Source organism: Plectropomus leopardus, chromosome 1 (genome assembly GCF_026936395.1).
Source record: "Plectropomus leopardus strain MGB_pleo_1.0 chromosome 1, ASM2693639v1, whole genome shotgun sequence".
In the NCBI taxonomy this organism is placed as follows: domain Eukaryota; kingdom Metazoa; phylum Chordata; class Actinopteri; order Perciformes; family Serranidae; genus Plectropomus; species Plectropomus leopardus.
The window spans coordinates 42,418,102-42,438,653 of NC_142176.1; the positions used below are offsets into that span (position 1 = coordinate 42,418,102).

A 20,552-nucleotide genomic window follows, 5' to 3' on the forward strand; every position below is an offset into this window, starting at 1 on the left:
GTAGAGGAGCGACGCTGAAGTTCAGCTAACGTGACGCTGTTCCTCTGTCATTGTTTATTTTTTCCACCATGAATTCAGACGCAGTTTTACTGTTAGAGACGGTCAATTTTGCCGCAGAGAAACATCGTAACCAGCGACGTAAAGACCCGGAGGGAACGCCGTACATCAACCACCCCGTCGGTAGGACTGCTTTTGTTGTGATACCTCTGGGAGGGTGGTGGGGGGTATTGTGAACTCCCATAGACAGTCTGTGGGTATTCCAGAAACTCTGCGATGAGGGAATCTCCGGGTCCTTTCTAACCCGATAACCCAGCTCCAAGCCTCCTCCTCTCGGCTCGGCTCTTCGCGTCTTAGTCCCTCACACAGAAGAGGAGGAGGAGACGCGAGGAGAGAGGAGAGAGGAGAGGGAGCTGTGAATTGGGAAATCCTCGGTCCCACAGCGTCTGTCCGAAGCGACGTCGGTAACAGATGACGTGCTGCACAACTGATCAGCTGTCAGACTGACAGGGAGAGAAGAATCCTTTTCATTCATATGGAGCTAAATGAAAAATATGAGGGCCTTGAAAGAAGTACCAGTGCTCAAGAAATAAAAGAAAACAGGACCTTCAAATACAATGTGAGATGCCTGCTGCAGAGGTTGAGGGACAGTCTAACGAATTGGGGGATGTTTTGAAACAGAACAAAGACTTGGATAGTGAGAATAAAACTTTGCACTAAGAGATCAAAGAGCTGACCCTGAAAAACAAGGCAGAGAGAGGGGTCTTAGAGCAGCAAAGCACTACTCTGCAAAAAGAAATAGTGCAGCTACAAATACGTCTGAGACAACACAATGTAGAGGAACAACAAAGCCACTGTCTGACACAAAAAGCTAGTACCTCACAACAGAACAATCTGGAAATGAACAAACAGCTGAGAAATGAAAAAGTAGACATGAGACCACATGTTAACCACGTGCCACAAGAAGCTGAGCATAATAGTTACACATTGAAGCAGGAAAGTAAGTCAATAACCAAACAAACAGCAAGAACTTAGTTATGAGGCTATGATAAAAGAACTAAAGACATGCATAAAAAGTATACAAGTCTTTCAATGCATCTTTAATGCACTGGAAGGTATTGAGTCCCTGCATCAACAAAACAAGGCTCTGGAACATGAACTTCAGCAAGTCAAGGAAAAGTTGTGCGATGAAGAAAAGTCCATGAGAAAGCTGTGTGATGAAGAGGGCCATGAGACAACAACTTGAGAACCTGCAACAACAAACAGAAAGTTGAGCACCAGAGTTGCACATTAGTGCAAGAACATGAATCCATAAGGACACAGAGATAGTCCCTGGAACTAGAACTTCAGGAAGTTCAGGAAAGGCTGTTTAATACTGTACACATCTTGATGAAAAAGTATAAGACTCTTCAAGAACAAGATCAGGAGCTTAAGAGGTTTCAGCAGGAATACAAAGATTTAGAAGTCAAGTATAATTTAATGAGCCAGGAGAACAGATCTATGAGACAGCGAAACGTGGTACTGGAACAAGAAGTCCAGAAGCAGAAAAACATTCAGCACGCATTGGACAACCTTGAAAACACATTGTGACCAAAGAAGAAAATGAGTCTTTGCACCGACAACAGGTGATCATAAATCAAGAACTAACGGAGGTCAAGAAAAGGCTGTGTGATGAAGAGCAGGCCATGAGACAGCAATTTGATGACCTGCAACAAGAAGTTAAGAATCTTGAGAACCAAAATCACACATTGACGCAGGAAAATTACACCATAAGCAAATACATGAAGACCTTGAAAAATGAACTTCAGGAAGCCAAGAAAAGGCTACTTAATACTGAAGACGTCATTATACAAAAGGATGAGGCTCTTCAAAAACAATATCAGAGGCTAAAGAATTTTCAGCAGGAATACAAAGACTTGGAAGAGAAGTATAACATAATGGGCCAGGAAAACAGATTTGTAATACAACAGTACGAGACCGTTGAAGAAGAAGTCCAGAGGCAGAAAAATATACAGCATGAATGGGAAAACCTTTAAAACATCTATAATGTGACCAAAGAAGAAAATGAGTCTTTGCATCGACAACAGGCAGTCCTAAAACAAGAACTGGCAGAAGCGATGAAAAAGTTGTCTGATGAAGAAGAGGCCCTTAAGACAACAATTTGATTACCTGCAACGTGAAGTTCAGGAAGTTGATCACCAAATTTGGACACTGAAGAGGGAAAACGAGTCCATGAGCAAAGACAATCAGACTCTGGAAAAAGAACTTCATGAAGTGAAAACAAGGCTACTTACTACTGAAGACACCATGACACAGAAGGATAAAGCTCGTGTAGAGAAAGATCAGGAGCTAAACATTGTTCAGCAGGAATTCAAAGATTTAAAAGACCAGCATGACGTAATGAACCAGGAGAACAGGTCTTTGAGACAACAAAACATGGCCATGGAACAAGAAGTCCAATAGCAGAAAAACATTCAGCACAAATTTGAAAACCTTGAAAACATCCATAATGTGTGCTTACACATTAATCTGGAGGTAAAGATGAAGCAAAATGAGGTCCTCCAAAGACAAATCCAGTCCCTTCAAAAGCCTTTGCACAAAACTGTTTTGGACCAACAACAAGGGATTACAGGATGGCTTTCTAACTGGTTTTTCTAATTGTTACACTACAAAGTCTGTGATTTGTAGGCCTTGTCCCCTCAGGGCACGGTGCTCTGCTTTTAAGAATTTGGCGTATGTCCTTTCCTATAAATATTTCCACCGTCAATTGGCTCCGACAGGCAAAAAACATAGTTATTGTGAATTCAAAATGTACTGAGGTCTTATGATGGTGAAGATCTCAGTCATTCAGGTCATGGTAATTCTAGGTGTTGTATGGTAGGCAAGTTTTGCCCCTCATCCAAGAAGCATCTTCAGTTATAACAGAAGTTGCAGCTTTAATCCCTCGTGTGGGTTTGAACCTTTGCTGAGTCGGTGATGTCACACATGAGCGTTAATTGGGTGATTTGTTATTTTTAATCTATTTAAGAGGGGACAGTGTACATTAATCCATTATTAAGCAAGTGTAATTGCACCCAAGTTAGAAGTAAGAAAGTGATAAAAACATTACATTACCTTACTCACGCATATATGGCTGCTGTAGTATTTTTGGAGCATTGTGATCTTAAGGCAGATAGGCTGTCAACACAGTGTCATACACAATTCTCTCTCGAGTTGAAAAATTTCAACTTGTGCGATGGATGCGAAGATGCAAAATACCCTTTACACACACCCGTCCAACCATCGCCCTGCTGGGCATGAATTCACATCCATTTGCGTCATTGCATTGACTTTGCATGTAAACTTTGCATTGTGTCCAGCGTGAACAATACATAAGGGTTTATTGAGCCTCAATCACATCTCATCCATTTTATTCTCCTGCGACCAGATATTAGCTAGAAGAAGGCTTGGTGGAGGAACAGCTCTCAGTCCAAGTCAGGCCAGCCTCGCCTCGATGCCAGCTCTCCTCCCTCTCTTCGTCCGGTGCTTTTGGCACCCCTGTAACCAATTTTATGAATTATATTTATAAAATGTTGAACATCTGAATATATAAAGAAATCATATATGCCATAAAATAAATGAATGAAATACAAAATTAAGATATTTTCAAACCTTGCAGTTTTCCCTTTGAAACCTGAGCAAATTAACTGTATTTCTTTCAATAACTTGGGAAGAAGGACCTTAATCTTAACTGTACAAGAATTGCCCCAAAATTATCAAGAAACTGGGAAAGTTAAAAGTTAGCCGAAAATAAGCACAAAAAAGAAAGAAAAAAGATAAAAACGTTTTTGATAGTATTTCATTTTCCGGCCATTTCCCTGTCCCTTAAAGTATTTGGGGTTTTTTTGGTTGTTTTATTGTTTGTTTTGTTTTGGTGTGGTTTGTTTGTTTTTTGGGGAGGGTTTTCGGGGTTTTTTTGCAATGTGCTGGGCTTTTCTTGCCAAGTTGCTTATTGCCTTTTTTCCATGTTCTCAAAGGAAATCAAACCAATTTTCTAAAGCTTCAGAAGCTTAAATGCATGTGAAAGGCGTCTTAACGCAGCACAAGAAAACTGATGTTGATCCAGATGTTAAAGGGTTAATAGCCAGCTGAGTTTACTATGAGTATAAAATGACAGAGGCTGTCCTTGTTGTATTAATCACTTTGTTAAATGCTCAGCACTCAGTATGTACTCCTGATATTAGTGGCAGCAGCACCTCTTGTTGACTTTCCTCTAGCTCTAACTTACAGCTGTGTGTGTGTGTGTGTGTGTGTGTGTGTGTGTGTGTGTGTGTGTGTGTGTGTACTTTTAAGGAGTAGCGAGAATCCTCAGCCATGAAGGAGGCGTCACAGAAATCGAGGTTTTGCAAGTACGTTATCAGTTGTTATCAGTCCCAATCAGTTGCAGTGTTTGTTGTATTCAGAGTCTGTGTGTTGTCCTCCTGTAGGCTGCTCTGCTTCATGACACAGTGGAGGACACGGACACCTCTCCTGCAGAACTTGAAGCCAAGTTTGGACCGGTCGTGGCTCGCATCGTTCAGGAGGTGACGGATGATAAGAGTCTGCCCAAACAGGAGAGGAAGCGTCTGCAGGTGGAACATGCGCCTCACTGCAGCCACCAAGCCAAACTGGTCAAACTGGCTGATAAACTATACAACCTGCGGGATCTGAACCGCTGCACCCCTGCTGGTCAGCACCTTTCTCACAGCCACTGCTCATATACTGTATACTGTACTGTGGAAGTGCTGACTCACCGAATGGAAATACACAGGTACTAATTCTTGACAAAAGCTGCATTTAGTCACCACGTCCTCCCTGTGTGTGTGTGTGTGTTTGGCAGGTTGGACAGCCGAGCGGGTGCATGAGTATTTTGTGTGGGCCTCTGAGGTAGTTAGAGGCCTGAAAGGAACCAACTCGGCTCTGGAAGAGAAGCTGGAGGAACTGTTCAGACAGAGAGGAGTCCAGCTCTAACAACACAACAGCTGAGAACAGGCCATTCAGATTACAAATCAAATACACTTTCATTTGTAAATAAATGAAATAAATCATATTTCATATAAATATGTGTGGTCTTCAAATTATGTTTTCATTTTTTGATTGTCTAGTTAAATTCAGGGTATGTTGACAATTTGAGTGATATCAGTTACTTTATTCCATTAGTGTTTATTGGTGGTAGTAAATATCAGCTAAAGGAGCCCTTGGGCCAAATCTGCCCCCCCCCCAACCATTTTCTAATTAACAAAAAAAAGTGATTCACACTGAGAATTGTTTTTGTACTTTTAATATACATGGGTGCCAGAAATGTCCTAAACCCTAGAAATGTCCTAAAATCCTAGCACTCTCCTAAAACCCTAGAAATTACCTAAAGTCCTAGAAATCTCCTAAAACCCTAGAAATGTCCTAAAACCCTCCTAAAATCCTAGAAACATCCTCTATGTCCTAAAACCTTAGATATTACAAATGTCAAATGACATTTAAGCATGTCCTTGATGTGCTTAAATGTGGAAGTGTAATATTGTGATTTTACATCTAAATCATAAACAAACAAATCATATATGCTATATAATAAATGAATTAAATACAATGAACGTTATTACCAACAAAATAAAAATGTATAATCAAAATGTATTCATGTTCTGGGGCAATTACCTCTCAAAATAAAAAGCTTTTTGCGACTGTTCCATATTAACTGAACTCCAGCAAGTAGGTCGAACCTTAGTAATGACCTAGGAAGGGACACATTTTCTAGTCCCTCTTCAGTCCACTGCTCAACTTGGCGTATGTCCTTTCCTATAAATATTTCCACCGTGAATTGGCTCCGACAGGCAAAAAACATAGTTATTGTGAATTTAAAATGTACTGAGGTCTTATGATGGTGAAGATCTCAGTCATTCAGGTCATGGTAATTCTAGGTGTTGTATGGTAGGCAAGTTTTGCCCCTCATCCAAGAAGCATCTTCAGTTATAACAGAAGTTGCAGCTTTAATCCCTGGTGTGGGTTTGAACCTTTGCTGAGTCGGTGATGTCACACATGAGCGTTAATTGGGTGATTTGTTAATCCACTGCTCAACTTTTCATATACTTTGTAGAGATCGTGGGGTTACGTTGGGGTTGTGTGTGTATGTATATATGTATATATATATATATATATATATATATATATATATATATATATATATATATATATACATGACACGTAATATATATTAATTTTACATGTCATATCCCAAAGACTTTGATAGTACGATTGCACCCGAAATTATGTACACTATCCTTTTGTTTAAAAAAAAAAAAAAAGTCCTCTTCCTGTCTGCTCGATCTTCAGCAAGTCAACTTCCGTTTCACAGACGCAACGACGAGCGCATTTTGACTGAGTGAAATACTCATTTTAAATTCTATTCCGTTGATACGATCGACCAGGCAGTCATGTCTAGTCGTGAAGCCCTCAACATGAAGCTCCCTCCGATCCAGTCCACGGCCGGAGCCGTGCCGGTCCGGAACGAGAAAGGTAACATGTTAGCGGTTAGCTAGCAGGCAGCTAGCGGCGTGCTAAGTTAGCCAGCTAGCTTAACGGAACCTCACTGTTTACACCACACTACAACAATAGTCGGTCTGAAATAATTAAAAGAAATTAGTCACTGCTTTATGATAGCTACTTTAAAAAATAGCTAACGTTGCTAACATAACTACGACGAAATTGGCAAGTTTATATAAATAACAAATAATTCTGAATGAGATGTTCAACTCACATATGGGTCCAATGTTTAGGTGTCCACATACTTTTGGCTATATAGTGAAGTACACAGGAGCAAAGTACTCCTCCACAGGATCCAGTAAGGAATACTAACTTCAGCCTCAAGAGTGACCATAAAGTTAAATGATTGACTGACTGAAAGTCAGCAATAGAATGTGAGGATGTGGGATAACAGGAAAGTGTTGCAGCAGTGACTTGATAAGCATGGGAAGTTGTGGGATGTCACTAAGAGCATTAACTAAAGAACATATTAAAGGTACTTGCTCTTTACTTAAGTATTTCCATGTTATGCTATGTCATACTTGTACTCCACTACATCTTACTGCACTACTCCACTACATCTTACTGCACTACATTATCCTTTCAGTGTTAGTTATTTTTCAGATAAGTGTTATATCTCTTTACTGTCTAGTGAACACTGTGTATCTTCAGATGTGTTGATTTTCAATATTTGTGATACACTAAGGTGCTCCACTGTGTTCTATCTAAAATCTATTTATTTTACGAACATACTTTACTTACCTAACATAGTCAGTGCAGGACTTTTAATTGTAACATATAGTGCAGTGTAGTATTTGTACTTTTACTTAAGTATTTGAAACAGATACTTCTGCTGTGTGTTAAGACTGATTGATTAATATACATGTTACTAAGACAACAACTAGAGTTGCAGCAGTATACCAGTTTCAAGGTATAACGGGATCTGAAAGTTGACGATTACCATAACTTGTACATTTGCTCATCTACGATATTAAAAACAAACAAAAAAATTAAAGACAATCTCACCTTATTTTAAATACTTTTAAAAAATCCAGATTTTCTTTTAAGGCAGTTATCATACCGTGAAAATCTCATAGCGTTACAACTCCAATATAAACACAAAGTAAAGTTGTGTTCTTGTGAATGTAGGTCAGTGTGACTTCTGGGTTTAAACAAATCTGTAAAATGACTCTTAACAAGACATATCAGCTGGTAGGGGGCAGATCAATATTAAGTTTTTAGGGCTGCATCAAATAGTTGTTTCTGTTTGCAACCAATTAATCAATTTTTTCCCAACTTACTTTCCTACAGCACAAGGTGACCTTACTGTATTGCTTGTTTTAAAGAATAAACCTTTCAAAATCCAAAGATAATTATAATGAATAAAATGGATAAAGACTGTAAATCCACACATTTGGAGACCTAAACTTTTTTTTGTTTGTTTTTGTTTTTTTCAGTTGACTAGTCTTAGCATCATCTTAAAAAACAAATTCAGTGCAATCCAAGTAGGGAAAAACCCAAGGTGAATTGTGATAACTTATTACCTTTCTGTCTCAATCTCAACAGAATACTTCATAAACTTGACAAAGTTGGTATTTTTTGTTGAGCTGTTAAAGTTACTGCTAATTAAAGTATGATCATAAAGTTTAGATAAAAGCAAACATCTCCACCTTCAGCATCATAGTCGACTAAGCTCATCATTATGTGTGCATCTCCCAGGTGAGCTCTCCATGGAGAAAGTGAAGGTAAAGAGGTATGTGTCGGGGAAACGTCCAGACTACGCACCAATGGAGTCGTCGGATGAGGAAGAGGAGGACTTCCAGTTTGTAAAGAAGGGAAAGGAAATGGAGGCGGAGGTAGAGATGGAGGAAGAGGAGGTCTCTGACCCACGTCTCAAACGTTTGCTCAACCGTGTCTCTGAAGACGTGGAGGAGAGGTACGGCATCATTTGATCTTAGTCGTTATTAAATGCTGTGGTGCCAAAATGTTGATTTAAACCCATTGCCACCTGTTTTCTCATTTTCAGGCTTGCAAGACACAGACAGATTGCAGAGCCTGAAGTTGTGGCTGAGAGCAGCGAGGACTCTGATGAAGGCACGTGGCACCCAGAGCGTGAAGAGAGTAGTGAGGAAGAAGAGGAGGAAGAGGAAGAAGTGGATGATGAGGTTACTATCTGAGCTGTGAAATTTGAACTGAATGTTGTGAGTGGGCTTGTCCCAGTCACTGAGGAATTTCTGCAAGTTTCCTTTTTTTCATTCAAGTTATATTAAGAGAATTTTTTAAGGCAAACTTTTTCATTCTTTGCAGGAAATTGAGAGGAGACGAGCGATGATGAGGCAGCGAGCCACCGAAAGAAAGAATGAGGAGATGGAGGTGATGGAGGTGGAGGAGGAAGGGAAGTCAGGGGAGGAGTCGGAGTCGGAGTCTGAATATGAAGAATACACAGACAGCGAGGATGAAGCAGAGCCCCGGCTCAAACCTGTCTTCATTCGCAAGTATTAACCTTACCTCCCAACTTTAACGTAGTGGCTCTCAACGTTGTCAATGGCTTAGCCCCCCTCCCAAAAAAAGGCAACTTTCCATGATTCAGCTTTTCAAAATAGCTGTTTTCAGTTTTGTGACTACGCATTTTCCAGATGATCCAAGAGGGTTTTAAATTTCATTTAGCTTAAGAAGAAACAGAATTCCCTGGACACATAAAGGAACACTTTACGCTTCAGTGTTAAAGGTTGGATTTAGGGGGATATATTGGCAGAAATGGAATATAATAAAACAAGTATGTTTTCCTAAGCGTATAATCACCTGAAAATAAGAATCATTGTATTCTTATTAGCATAGATGTTTATAATGTTTACGTGTTGCACTGCCATGTTTCTACAGTAGCCCACAAAGCCCCAAACACTGGCTCCAGATGTGGCCATTTCGCGTTTTCATGGCGGCCACCATCGTAAGAAGCCAAACTGCAATGAGCAGCGCTGCAGTTACACTGTTTGTGACGTGAAACTGCTTTACTCAGTGTCTCTAGCGGATTAAATCAGCAAGTCTGTTAGTATTGGAGAGGAGGCCACCTCTGTGGATAATTTGGCCACTGGTGAAAACCTCCTAAATGTCTGAATGTTAAGTTATCAGAGAAATAAGGCGACTTCACATTAGACAAGTTGGACAAGTCGCCTGCAGCAACATGCCAAAGTGCGTCCGAAACACAGGGATTTTTAAGCTGACACTGCTTTATTCAGTTTTCGATCAGTTCAAATCCTCTGGTCTGTTTGTTTGGGAGAGGAAGAGACCTCTATTAATAATTAGGCTCACGGTAACAAACCTCCTGAACGTCTGGATCAGAAAAAGGTAAACACACATTAACTCATGTGGGAAACGGGTGAGCATGTTGAGGGCGAGCAGCCCGTCCCTGAGATGTCAGAATGTGTCAGAGATTACTGAACTGTAATGTGAAACAGCTTTATTCGTTGTTTATAGCCGTTTAATCACCTGAATTGTTTGTTCAGATGTCTTAAATCAATCTACAATCAATCAATCTTTCAAATGTCATAGCTATTCATTTGAATCCTTTTAAAACAGATTGTACTTGTATTTTAACACAGTTCTGTGTAGTTTTTTTTGTAGTTGAGAGCTGTGAAGCTGCGTGCAGAGAAAAAATGCTGCAGCACACATGTCACACCCTGAAGATGAAACATTTTTGCAAACTGATCATCTTCCATTGGATCAGTTCAGCTGCTGCTGAGTGTGACATGAAAAATAATTGAACATTTTACAAGAAGATGCAAATTTGAAGTAAAAACACAAATGTGAGTTTACTGATTAAAGCGATTGACTTATTTGTGTGTGTGTGTGTGTACCCACCACAGAAAGGACAGAGTCACTGTGGCGGAGCGTGAAGCAGAGGAGCAGAGGCAGAGAGAGCTGGAGGCCGAGGCCAAGAGGCAGGCAGAGGAGCGACGGCGCTACACCCTCAAGATAGTGGAGGAGGAGGCTAAAAAGGAGTTTGAGGAGAACCGGCGCACATTGGCAGCTCTTGAAGCTTTGGACACCGATGGAGAGAACGAGGAGGAGGAATACGAAGCCTGGAAAGTCAGAGAGCTGAAACGCATCAAGAGGGACAGAGAGGCCAGAGAAGTGTGAGTAAACACAGATATTATTTCCTTAAATGACTCAACCTCATGATGAAATGAACTTGACATAATTAGGACTAACGGAGCTGTGTTTTGTCTCCAGCATGGAGAAGGAAAAGGCTGAAATCGAGAGATTCCACAACCTGACAGAAGAGGAGCGTCGGGCTGAGCTCAGAAACAGCGGCAAACAAGTCACCAACAAAGCCAGCAAAGGCAAATACAAGTTCCTCCAGAAGTACTACCACCGAGGAGCCTTCTTCATGGTGAGTCCACACAGAGCGGAATAGTTACTGTGTCTTTCAGCTCAGCTGCCTGTTCTACCAGCAGAGACCGCAGGCTGAGCTCTGGTGGTGCGTGCTGTGCAACGTGAGCGGAATGAATATGTGTGTAAAGGTTTGGCAGAAGGAAATTTCCGTGTATTCTGGCATTCATCAATATGTTAGCAGCTGCAATCTTTTTGTTGGTACTAACAAAATCTATAGCTGCCTCTGAATGCTTGAGTACTTGTGTAGTGATGGCTGTCACTGTGTATAATGATTGGTGAGATTATCACATAACCTAGAATACTGAACCAGAACCCAACCAAGCACAATCCCACCGGGTCACAGCGGTTGTGTGGCTGTGCAAATGAGCGCATCTGCAGCTGACAATAGAGCAGCTCGGTGAAACAACGATGCTCCACACTGCATTTCCCCGCCAGATAAGCTTCCTGCTCCGGCCAAGAGGAAGGACAGAGAGGCCAGCACGGAGCCTGGCTGCTCCCTCTGCTTCTCCCCCTGCCCGCAGGGCGAGGAGGAGAGGGAGCTGCTGTCCACTGCTGACACTGGAGATGGTATCTGTCAATCAGTCAGTCCATAAAGACAATATTATAATCTATAATATATGTCGAAAGTATATACATTTTAAATAAATAATCATTAAAATGATTTACTGTCACGCTAATAGGCTACTAACATAAGGAAAAAAATCTTTATCGACTCCACTTTGCCCAAAATAACTTAAATCTCTGCATCTGAAAAGTTTTCTCTGTTTCTCAGTCCGTGGTTTATTGGCAGGCTGACAGGAGGCCATCCACAGTGATTTCCACCTCCTTGCGTCGCTGTTCATGGGCGGGGATGTATGCAAATTGATGACTAGCAGGACTGCGCCGTCAATTAACAATTGATTGGCATTTATGAACTACACATGTGGCATTCACAAATCTGGTGTTGGTTTTTAGTACCAAGGTGATTTATGTGTACATCTGCTCAGATTTACTTATGTTTCATGAATGAGACCCAATGAGCCTGTATTTATGACGGTATTGTAAAAAATACTTTAGGGAATTCAAAAAAACTTGGTATACTGCAATAATGTAAAACTGCCCAGGCCTAACATGGTATGAATATTGATAATTATTATACATTTGCTTGTCAGTGGTATTGAAAAAAATGCAACTGGATGGAGAATTTCACATTTGTTTTAGTTAAGTTCAAAAGAGACTTTTTACACATACTTTAAAATGGTTTCAAGTTTTGGTTTTCATTCCTTCAAGGTCCATTGTACTAAGAAGCCAATGATTCTGTAATACTGCGATACCGCAATACTTTCTGAGACCGTTATTGCACAGTGAAGGTCTTCTGTAACTGCAGTACAGTTAACATGTTTTGTGTCGCAGGATGAGGAGGAGGACGTGTACAAGAGAGATTTCAGCGCACCAACTCTGGAGGATCACTTCAACAAAACCATCTTACCCAAAGTCATGCAGGTCAGCCGTTTATGTTACATCTGTGTCACACTGCATGTTGCAGCCTACACTGTTCAACAGAATAGTATCGGAGCTAAATTATTCACCTGTGATCAATTAATGATATATTATGATATATATAATCTTTACATCTTATCTAATTCAGATGGTGAGAAAATGTGTGGCACTTGGAGTTTGCTGCGAATGTTTCCACATCTGTGTACCCTTTACTGGGAAAAATGAATAGAAGGATGAAGTAATCTAACTTCCTGTCCATTTCAAATATTTTCAACTCATCAAAGCCTTTTGTATTCTTCCAGTAATCCTCTTTAAAGTCTTGATTTTCCCCCTTAAATAGTTTAATTCTTTTAAAAAATGGGAAAACATTTTTTTTTTGTACAAGAAACTAGATGCATGTATTTATGCATTCTAAGCTTAATTTCATGTTCAGTTAAGGCTTTAAAAATATATTGAATTTTGAGTAAAGTATTTTAACCCGAGAAGTTGGATTCACCTTACATAGTCCATACTTTAATACTACTTAGGGGGCATTTCCAACCAGATATGTAATTTCCTTTGGTAAAGGTTTAGTCATTACGTTCTGTGTTTTGACGTGTCGTGGGTTGTTTTTACTTATAAGGTCAAAAACTTTGGCCGGTCTGGGCGCACCAAGTATACCCACCTGGTGGACCAGGACACCACGTCGTTCGACTCGGCCTGGGCCCAGGAGAGCGCTCAGAACAGCAAGTTCTTCAAGCAGAAGGCGGCAGGCGTGAGGGACGTGTTTGACCGGCCCACAGTGAAGAAGAGGAAGACTTAAGATGTGTAGAACGGACTTCACTGGGCCACACTGCAGCTTCAGAGACTGCTCAGAGAGCCAGCTGCATGCTGCTCAGTCTTTCCTGGACCTGATCTTGTGTAGGGAGAGCAGCAAATACAGACTGATTCCAAGGTGCGCCATCATTAAAAGAAAAAACAACCCTTCATTTAATGTTGGCTCCTTAAACCCCAGCTGCAGCTGGGTTTTATTTTGTCAATATGCAGGATGTCACTCTAACGTGGGATCTTGGCTGTAAAAATGGAATATAGCGTACACTTCTTACAGTATGAGGAATGCTGTGTTTTTGGGGAGATGCAGGGAAAATATTAGTAAGGTCACCTTTTCTTTTTAAAGCATTGGGTTAGAATTTTGTACAAATCAGCTTGCATCGTTTAGTATGTTGATTTCCCGCATCCCCTTTTGTGAAAGTACAGCTATTGTAACATGGTTTGTTTGTGTTGAATAAAACTTGTATTTCCAACATTTTTTTTAATTTCCACTGAGAGTACAACAAGTATTAAAGCATAAGTCACAAACACAAAAGGAGGCAGGTCAACTTTTATTTTAAAATAAAAAAGATTCAGGGTAAAGATCACACCACGGCAGTTTCACCACTGACTTCAGTTCAGCCTCATTGTCGTGAGCTCTGGTAAAAAAAAAAAAAAACATCACTTAAAGCAGTCTATGGTGTAAATGCTGATTGTTCAGTTGGTCAGAGTCACAAGAGCCTCCACCACGTTCCCCATGTGTTCCCTCAGACTGCGCTCTGCCACGGCCCTCGAAATCTCCATCTCTGACATCTGCACAACGACACAGGAAGAACATGCTGTTAGAGAATCAAATAATAACTGAAACAAAGGCACCAGGCAACATCTTAAAGTGGTTAAAAAAATGGAGTTCAACTTCACTATGTTAGAAACTCAAACGTAACCATTGCTGTCAATCCAGAAGTGGGATGCCACTACATTCAAAATAGCCCTGTATAAAAGTCTTGCTGTACATCATTATACAGTGTGTGTACACTCTGACTGTTTCATTTTTGGGCCCCTTCCCTCCAATACATCAACATGGACATCTTTCAATATGGACCTGCAGAGCCGGAGACCCCCTGCAGTCCCACTCCCACAGCTTTAGACAAAGACACAGGCTACTAGTTTTTTCCCCCCTTTTGACACCATATTAACACCCGTATTGCCACCATTTTAGACAGTTTACAATACAAAACATTAGCCACACCAAGATATTAATAATGATAATGACTTTACAAATTGACTCAATTTAGGCCAAAGAGACACTGCACACTAGGAGAAAAATGTGATACAGCATTATATCACAATATTTTTGAGTGGCAATACTGTACCATGACCAAAACTCCAGGTTTTTTTTTTTTAGTTTTTTTTAAATGACATGAGTGATTAATAAAATGCAACTTAATCTTTTGGTAGCCTACTAGAATAATAATTCAGTTGCTTTTTCAATCCCCTAGATACAATCAGCTGCAATAAAAATTAAGTGAGATGAACAGAGCGGTTTATTTCGGGGCCTGGTATAACCTGGTCAATGACTGTCGTTAAAACTCGTCTAAAACTGGGCAAGGTTTCTCAAATCTTCTCCAACATCAGTAATATATTACACCTGTAGGCAGGTTTCCATTACAGATTTGCGCATAACTTAAGCTTTATTTTTTAAATGTTGATAAAACAGAATTGTGAGATGACTCATTTCCTTGAAGTGATGTTCTGCGACTTCACCTCTGGTGATAGCATCCCATTAACCATGGCGATGAAAGTTCAAAACATTAGCAGCTTTATTTCTGTTGCAGCCACCACACTAGCCGTCATTATTTCCAATCCAAGGCCACGTAGGCGTGGTGTGAAGCTATAATGGAAAGGCGAGCCCCTTATACGTGGGAGGGGCCACATATGAGCCATTTCTGGGAGGTGATGGTCCACGATTTCACAGAGGAAATGTGGATTCAAAACTTATGGATGTTCCCCTCAACTTTTGAAGAGTTATGTGATGCAGTAACAGCTCTTGTAGCTCCTGTTGCATCATGAGGGAGTCAGGTCCTACTGACAAGCACACAGCCATAGCATCATGTGACCTAGAAAAGTCAAAAAAGTGTCCCCATTGCAGTTTTGTGAAATATGGCTTTTTCCAATGGCCTGAAATACCACCTCATGCCAGCATAAAAAACTTTCTGCGATAAATAGGAGTTTTTAAGAAATTGACTTGTTTCAATTAGGCAAATTTTTTTATTCACAATTTCAATTTGCGCAGTTTGAGGGTCAATGGAAACCCGCCTCAAGTTCTTCCAGTTTGTCCTTCTCCTGTTCCAGCATGTCCCCTGTGCAACAAAGCAGCTCCATTAAGACAGTTTGGTGTGGAAGAACTTGACTGGTCTGCAAAGAGCCCTGATCACTACTTCATCCAGCCCCTCTGGGATGAGCCAGACCCACTCACCCAGCAGCAGTGTTTTGAGCGCGTGTTTTATTATCACATATGGGTGTACTGTTCCAGTGTCCTCATACTTTTGGTCATGTAGTGTGCCTACAACAGAAGTGTGACTTGAAAGTCACCTGAACAAAATAAGAAAAAAAAACATCCCAAACTCATTTTAATGAAAAACTTACAATTAGTTCCACATCCTCTTTCTTGATGGTGACTTTGGCCAACTCCTTTTCTCTGGAAGCAGAACACACAGTGACAACAGGCTGCATGTCAGGACGCTTTAAGGGTTAATAAACATGGAAAAATACCTCAACCCGCTTAGCAGAAATGCTGTTGTTCTTTCTCACAGTGAACTGTGGGTTTGCTTTCTGTGATTAATGGCTAACACCTGAGGTGAGTACCACAAAGTCAGATAATGAGGTATGTTACGCCAACAGCCAAAGTCTTCTATTCTACAAAGGCTGAAGATCGCTATGGTAACTCATGATGCAGACCTGACCAAGTCTGGACCAGCTCAGAGTTTCTGATTTGTACATTACAGCTAATAGAACACCAATTACAAAATTGATTTGTCTACTGGTGCCAAAAAAATTACTTTACTTTCCTATTCCCAAATTCTGAAGTTGTGTCCACGACTCCTTCATTATGTCACACTGTTGTTGAGCATAATGTTCGTATCTGCTCCATCAAGGTTAAAGTTTCAGAGCAGTAGAATGTGCAGCTGTCACTTTAGGATTAATCATGATGGCAATTTAAATATATTCACTTCAGAATTTACACAATCAGTAATTTTCTGCCAGCATTCATCTGTTGCCTTATTTATAGCACCTGTTGATTTTTTTCTGTAATATTTTTTATATTCTTCATAAGAATATAAAAGGAATATATAAGGAATTTGGCGGCATACGATTAATGTGTTTTGCGCTTTAGAGACGTCAAATGGCATGAAACAGGCCCTTTTCTGTGAAGCTGCAGCGAGCCTGGTGGAGAGGGACGGGGTTAACAAAGACCTCTGTCATTGTGCCCGTTATCCCTGACTGAAGCTTTGTTAATCCAACTGATGCAAAAAGAGCCCGACTCCGTCTGACTTGTTCGGTAGCACGCCCTTCTGGATTCATGTGCCATCCAAAATTAATGAAAAAGGAGCTGATGCTGCTTATAGACACGTTTTCTGTCCACATGGAGAGATATCATGAATCTTACCTCTCTTGTTTGGCTTTCTGTTCTCGTGACCTCCTGTCTCCGATCACTGACATGGCCTGAAAGCAAAACACATTATTTGTATTGTTATCATGTATTCATCTTTTTTAACCACTTTGAAATATGAAAGCCACTGTGACGTCACGACAAAGAGAACATCTGATGACCATCAAAGTCTCTATCCAAAACCCTTGTTTTACAAAAAAAAATCCATGAATAAATAACAATTATATTTGCACGGTAAAATAACCACTGGTTAGGAAATATTTGTATTTAAAATGGAAAATCTAATCTATTTTTTTTAAATAAAGCACAAACAGGCTGCTGTATTTATGTGTGTATTATCAACATATAATCATAAAGTTGTTGTTTACTATAAATGTATAAAATGGCACCATATTTAATACAAAATATTTTATATTTCACTTGCATCTGCTAATAAACTGTCTATAATTTTCTGGATAATACAAGAGAATAAGACAAATTGCTGGGCTGAGAAATCAATTAATCCCTAACTTCCTGGCTCAGTTGCTTACAAAAAATTACCCAGAATTGGCAAGTAATTAATAAAAAGTTACATGAAAATGACCTGAAAATACACACACACAATAAACAAAAAACAAAAAATGGTTTTAAAAAACCCACAAGAAACAGCTTGAGGAAGTGCTAAAAAAGTAAATATAATTCACTTTTAAAAAAAAACCAAAAAAAAAAACCATATATATTCTAATATTTTTTTTCTCTGTCTCTTTATTATCTTTCATTCTTTTTTAAACTTATTTTCACTTCATTTTCTTGACAGCCATCCTAATTTCTTGCAATTTTCAGGACATCTCTCGCCAAGTTTCTCACTGCCTTTTTAGCCATGTTTTCAAAAGAAATCAAAACCAGTTTGCTCAGGTTCCAAAGGTTTAAACATGGAAGGCGTCCAAACGTAACACAAGAAAATGAAGTCAGTCCAGGTTTCAAAGGGTTAATATTCCACTCATCTGAAGTGATTGTACTGGGGTATTGTTTTTAGGTTATGCAAATTATGAAACATCAATTTGACATCTAATGTTGAATGGCAAAGCAACTAATGACTGATTTGTCTTCTAAGACTATCTCTGTTTATTTGCCAGCTGAGGGTGACAACAATAACAAGCCCACAGCTGACTCTGCTTTCCTGAGCAGGTGTCTTGATAGCTCAACATGGAAAGAGGGTCTTTCCAGCACCTGCTACTGATGTTAGAGATAATCTTTCAGTTTGAGCATCTAAATCCACTCCTTCCAGGATGCTTCTTAAAAACTCATTCCACCAGTATCTCCTTTACAAGGAACAAATGACTTCAAATGGTTCAGTGTCAAACAAAAAGCTCTGAATGAACAAACACAGATGTGATAACAGAAAGAATCTTTTAGTTAAGATTCTGCAAATATGTTCCGCTCGGTCACATGTAGCGAAAAACCCTAATTAAATACAAATACCTCAAAAATGAACTTAACTTTCTGTTAACATGCTGGTTGGATGAAGGACAGCGTGCACTGTGACGTTAGCTTTAGCTGCACAGCGTTAGCTCTGAGGCTGTTAGCCACTGAGCTAATCATTCACTACACCATTAGCCAACAAAAGCTAACAGCATCTTAGCACATTGAGATCAAGCAAAACAATAACTAGACGGCTGCTCACGAGACAGTAACAGATGTACACGCGGACACTGACACAGCTGACTGTGAGTGAGCAGCGGCCGCATGTTTCCGGCTAACGTTAGCCCGCAGCTCTCACCGTTTCTAAGTCAGAGCTGGAGATTTCTTTCTCCTCCGCGTAGTCCGTGACTCTCTCAAGGTCAGCGGCTCCGCTGTCATGTTTCCGAGGCTTCTCTGCCGGTTTGCCCGTGCAGTTTTCCTCGGCTTCCAGGTCCAGATCGACGTCTCCTTCTGCCGCCATGTTTGCTCCCGTGAGACCGGAACAAAGAGAAAAGTTCCACCAGCCGTCGGAGGGAAAACGCGGTAGTACCGGAAGGTAACGCTAATTTAAAGCGGAAATCCATAGATGTATTATAGGGAAGTGATTTATTATGTTAGGAGGTATTTTAAAGAAACAATTGACCCTTTGCATTACATAAGAACAGTGAAATCTGAAATAATAAAATGTGTTAAAAGTAGATTTTAACTGAGAATCACAACTCAATATCCTGCAAGTTGATTTGCCTGCCATAACCTACTGAAATGATTATAAGCTAAAAGCGGCCCCACAAACCACTTTGCCTAAAATCACAGCAGAGTTTGAGCAATGTATTTGCAGTAATCGTTAGTGAATGTGCTCTATAATCCAAAGACACATCAGTAACCTAGTTTTCTACGCGAGTGAAGGGTTTTACAGAAAGTTTTCTGACAGGTTTTCCCACAATTAAGTATATTTTACTGTATCTGCCACCTTAACCAGCAATTTCTGGAGAAAATCCACTGTCAAAGGTAAAAGATTTGGTTTAACCTAAAAAAAAGTTAGTGTCTGGGCCACCTTAAAGTTTAAAGTAGACTGAATTTGACATATCTTTTTAAATTTAGTCTATTTCAACATTTAAGGCAGCCCGCACACCAACATTTTTCAGTTTTTTTTTTTTCACAAATAGTTTGTGTTTGCAGTGTACAACAAAATCCATCAAGGACAGAGGGACGTGCGTTATTTTGTGAATTAGCAATCAAACCCTAAAATGATGACCATCTTTGGTCTGAACAACAAACATTTGATATGTGTATTGTGACCCACACAGAATGTGTTCACATTGGTTTGAAAATGTATTTTTTTTGTAATATAATGCTGTTTAAGGGGAGTATCAAAAGTAGAAGTTAATGTCATGTTATGACACATAGGGGCCACTAGGTGGCGGTAGTAGAATGTTGAGTGGCCGGGAGCGTCTCTTTCTCGGTGGAGCGGAGGCTCCTCATTCATACGAGAGCTGCCATGGTGAAAGCAACAACTTCTGCTCCTCGTTTCTTTTGTTATATACAGGTTGGTCCAATGTTGAAAAAAGTCATAACAAATAACAAACATGATTATTAGTGTGATTAACATGATTAGAATGTCGTAAAATAAGGTTCGTAGCCTTAGCGTGTGTAGATTGTGGAAATCGTCTCATATTGTTTATCTGCGTTAGCATCGGAGGGCTAATGGCTGCTGCCCAGTGTAGTGCTAAATGTGTACTCCCGCTGTATGAGATATCCCGCGCACAGGTTATTCTTCTCTTCTGTGTGTTTAAATTGTTATGTATGTTGCATTTCCGGTGTTTCAGAGTGTACTGTGTTGAGTTGAACTGTTGTTTACTACTGTGTGTATTAGCTCTCAGGAAGTTAAAGGGGTGCCTCATTGATTGAGATGTTGTGAACAATGTGAAATGAATGACAGAGTAATGTCAGTAGTGGGAAAGGCTTTGTATTCCTGGTTAAACATGGTTTAATACTGTATGCTATATTTACAGGCTTTAATACTGTATGCTATATGTGTATTTGAGAGCATAATAGAAAGATGGAAATATTGTGTTTATTTTGAATAAATTCATACGAGAGCTGCCATGGTGAAAGCAACAACTTCTGCTCCTCGTTTCTTTTGTTATATACAGTAATCTGCCTGCCGGCCCCATCACCTGGGACCTGCAACAGATTCTTGGGGGCTCGTCCGGGATCAGCGCCGCGGCTATTGATGACGGGTTGCTGATCCAGT

The 20,552-nt window shown here is 40.1% G+C and overlaps 3 protein-coding genes across 4 annotated transcripts; 2 read left to right on the forward strand and 1 right to left on the reverse strand.

Moving 5' to 3' along the window:
* The first annotated feature begins 44 nt into the window (after window positions 1-44).
* Window positions 45-5,076, forward strand: hddc3 (HD domain containing 3). Its single transcript, XM_042485082.2, has 4 exons — window positions 45-180; window positions 4,330-4,385; window positions 4,464-4,704; window positions 4,856-5,076. The coding sequence occupies exons 1-4, from the start codon at window positions 69-71 to the stop codon at window positions 4,984-4,986; spliced, it is 540 nt and encodes a 179-aa protein (XP_042341016.1). The 5' UTR covers window positions 45-68; the 3' UTR covers window positions 4,987-5,076.
* Window positions 5,077-6,328: 1,252 nt separating this feature from the next.
* Window positions 6,329-13,682, forward strand: mfap1 (microfibril associated protein 1). Its single transcript, XM_042485087.2, has 8 exons — window positions 6,329-6,522; window positions 8,248-8,464; window positions 8,555-8,693; window positions 8,836-9,023; window positions 10,392-10,661; window positions 10,759-10,918; window positions 12,313-12,402; window positions 13,022-13,682. The coding sequence occupies exons 1-8, from the start codon at window positions 6,441-6,443 to the stop codon at window positions 13,199-13,201; spliced, it is 1,326 nt and encodes a 441-aa protein (XP_042341021.1). The 5' UTR covers window positions 6,329-6,440; the 3' UTR covers window positions 13,202-13,682.
* Window positions 13,683-13,747: 65 nt separating this feature from the next.
* On the reverse strand, window positions 13,748-18,837 carry hypk (huntingtin interacting protein K). 2 transcript variants are annotated; one of them, XM_042485100.2, is made up of 4 exons: window positions 18,618-18,829; window positions 16,856-16,911; window positions 15,835-15,886; window positions 13,748-14,001 (listed from the first exon to the last, which is right to left on the reverse strand). In XM_042485100.2, exons 1-4 carry the CDS (start codon window positions 18,777-18,779, stop codon window positions 13,906-13,908), a joined length of 366 nt encoding a protein of 121 aa, XP_042341034.1. In that variant the 5' UTR covers window positions 18,780-18,829; the 3' UTR covers window positions 13,748-13,905. The 2 variants fall into 2 exon arrangements, with proteins under 2 accessions (XP_042341034.1, XP_087937575.1); XM_088081449.1 differs by lacking the exon at window positions 13,748-14,001 and adding an exon at window positions 15,300-15,548 and having other exon boundaries at window positions 18,618-18,837.
* Window positions 18,838-20,552: the final 1,715 nt, after the last annotated feature.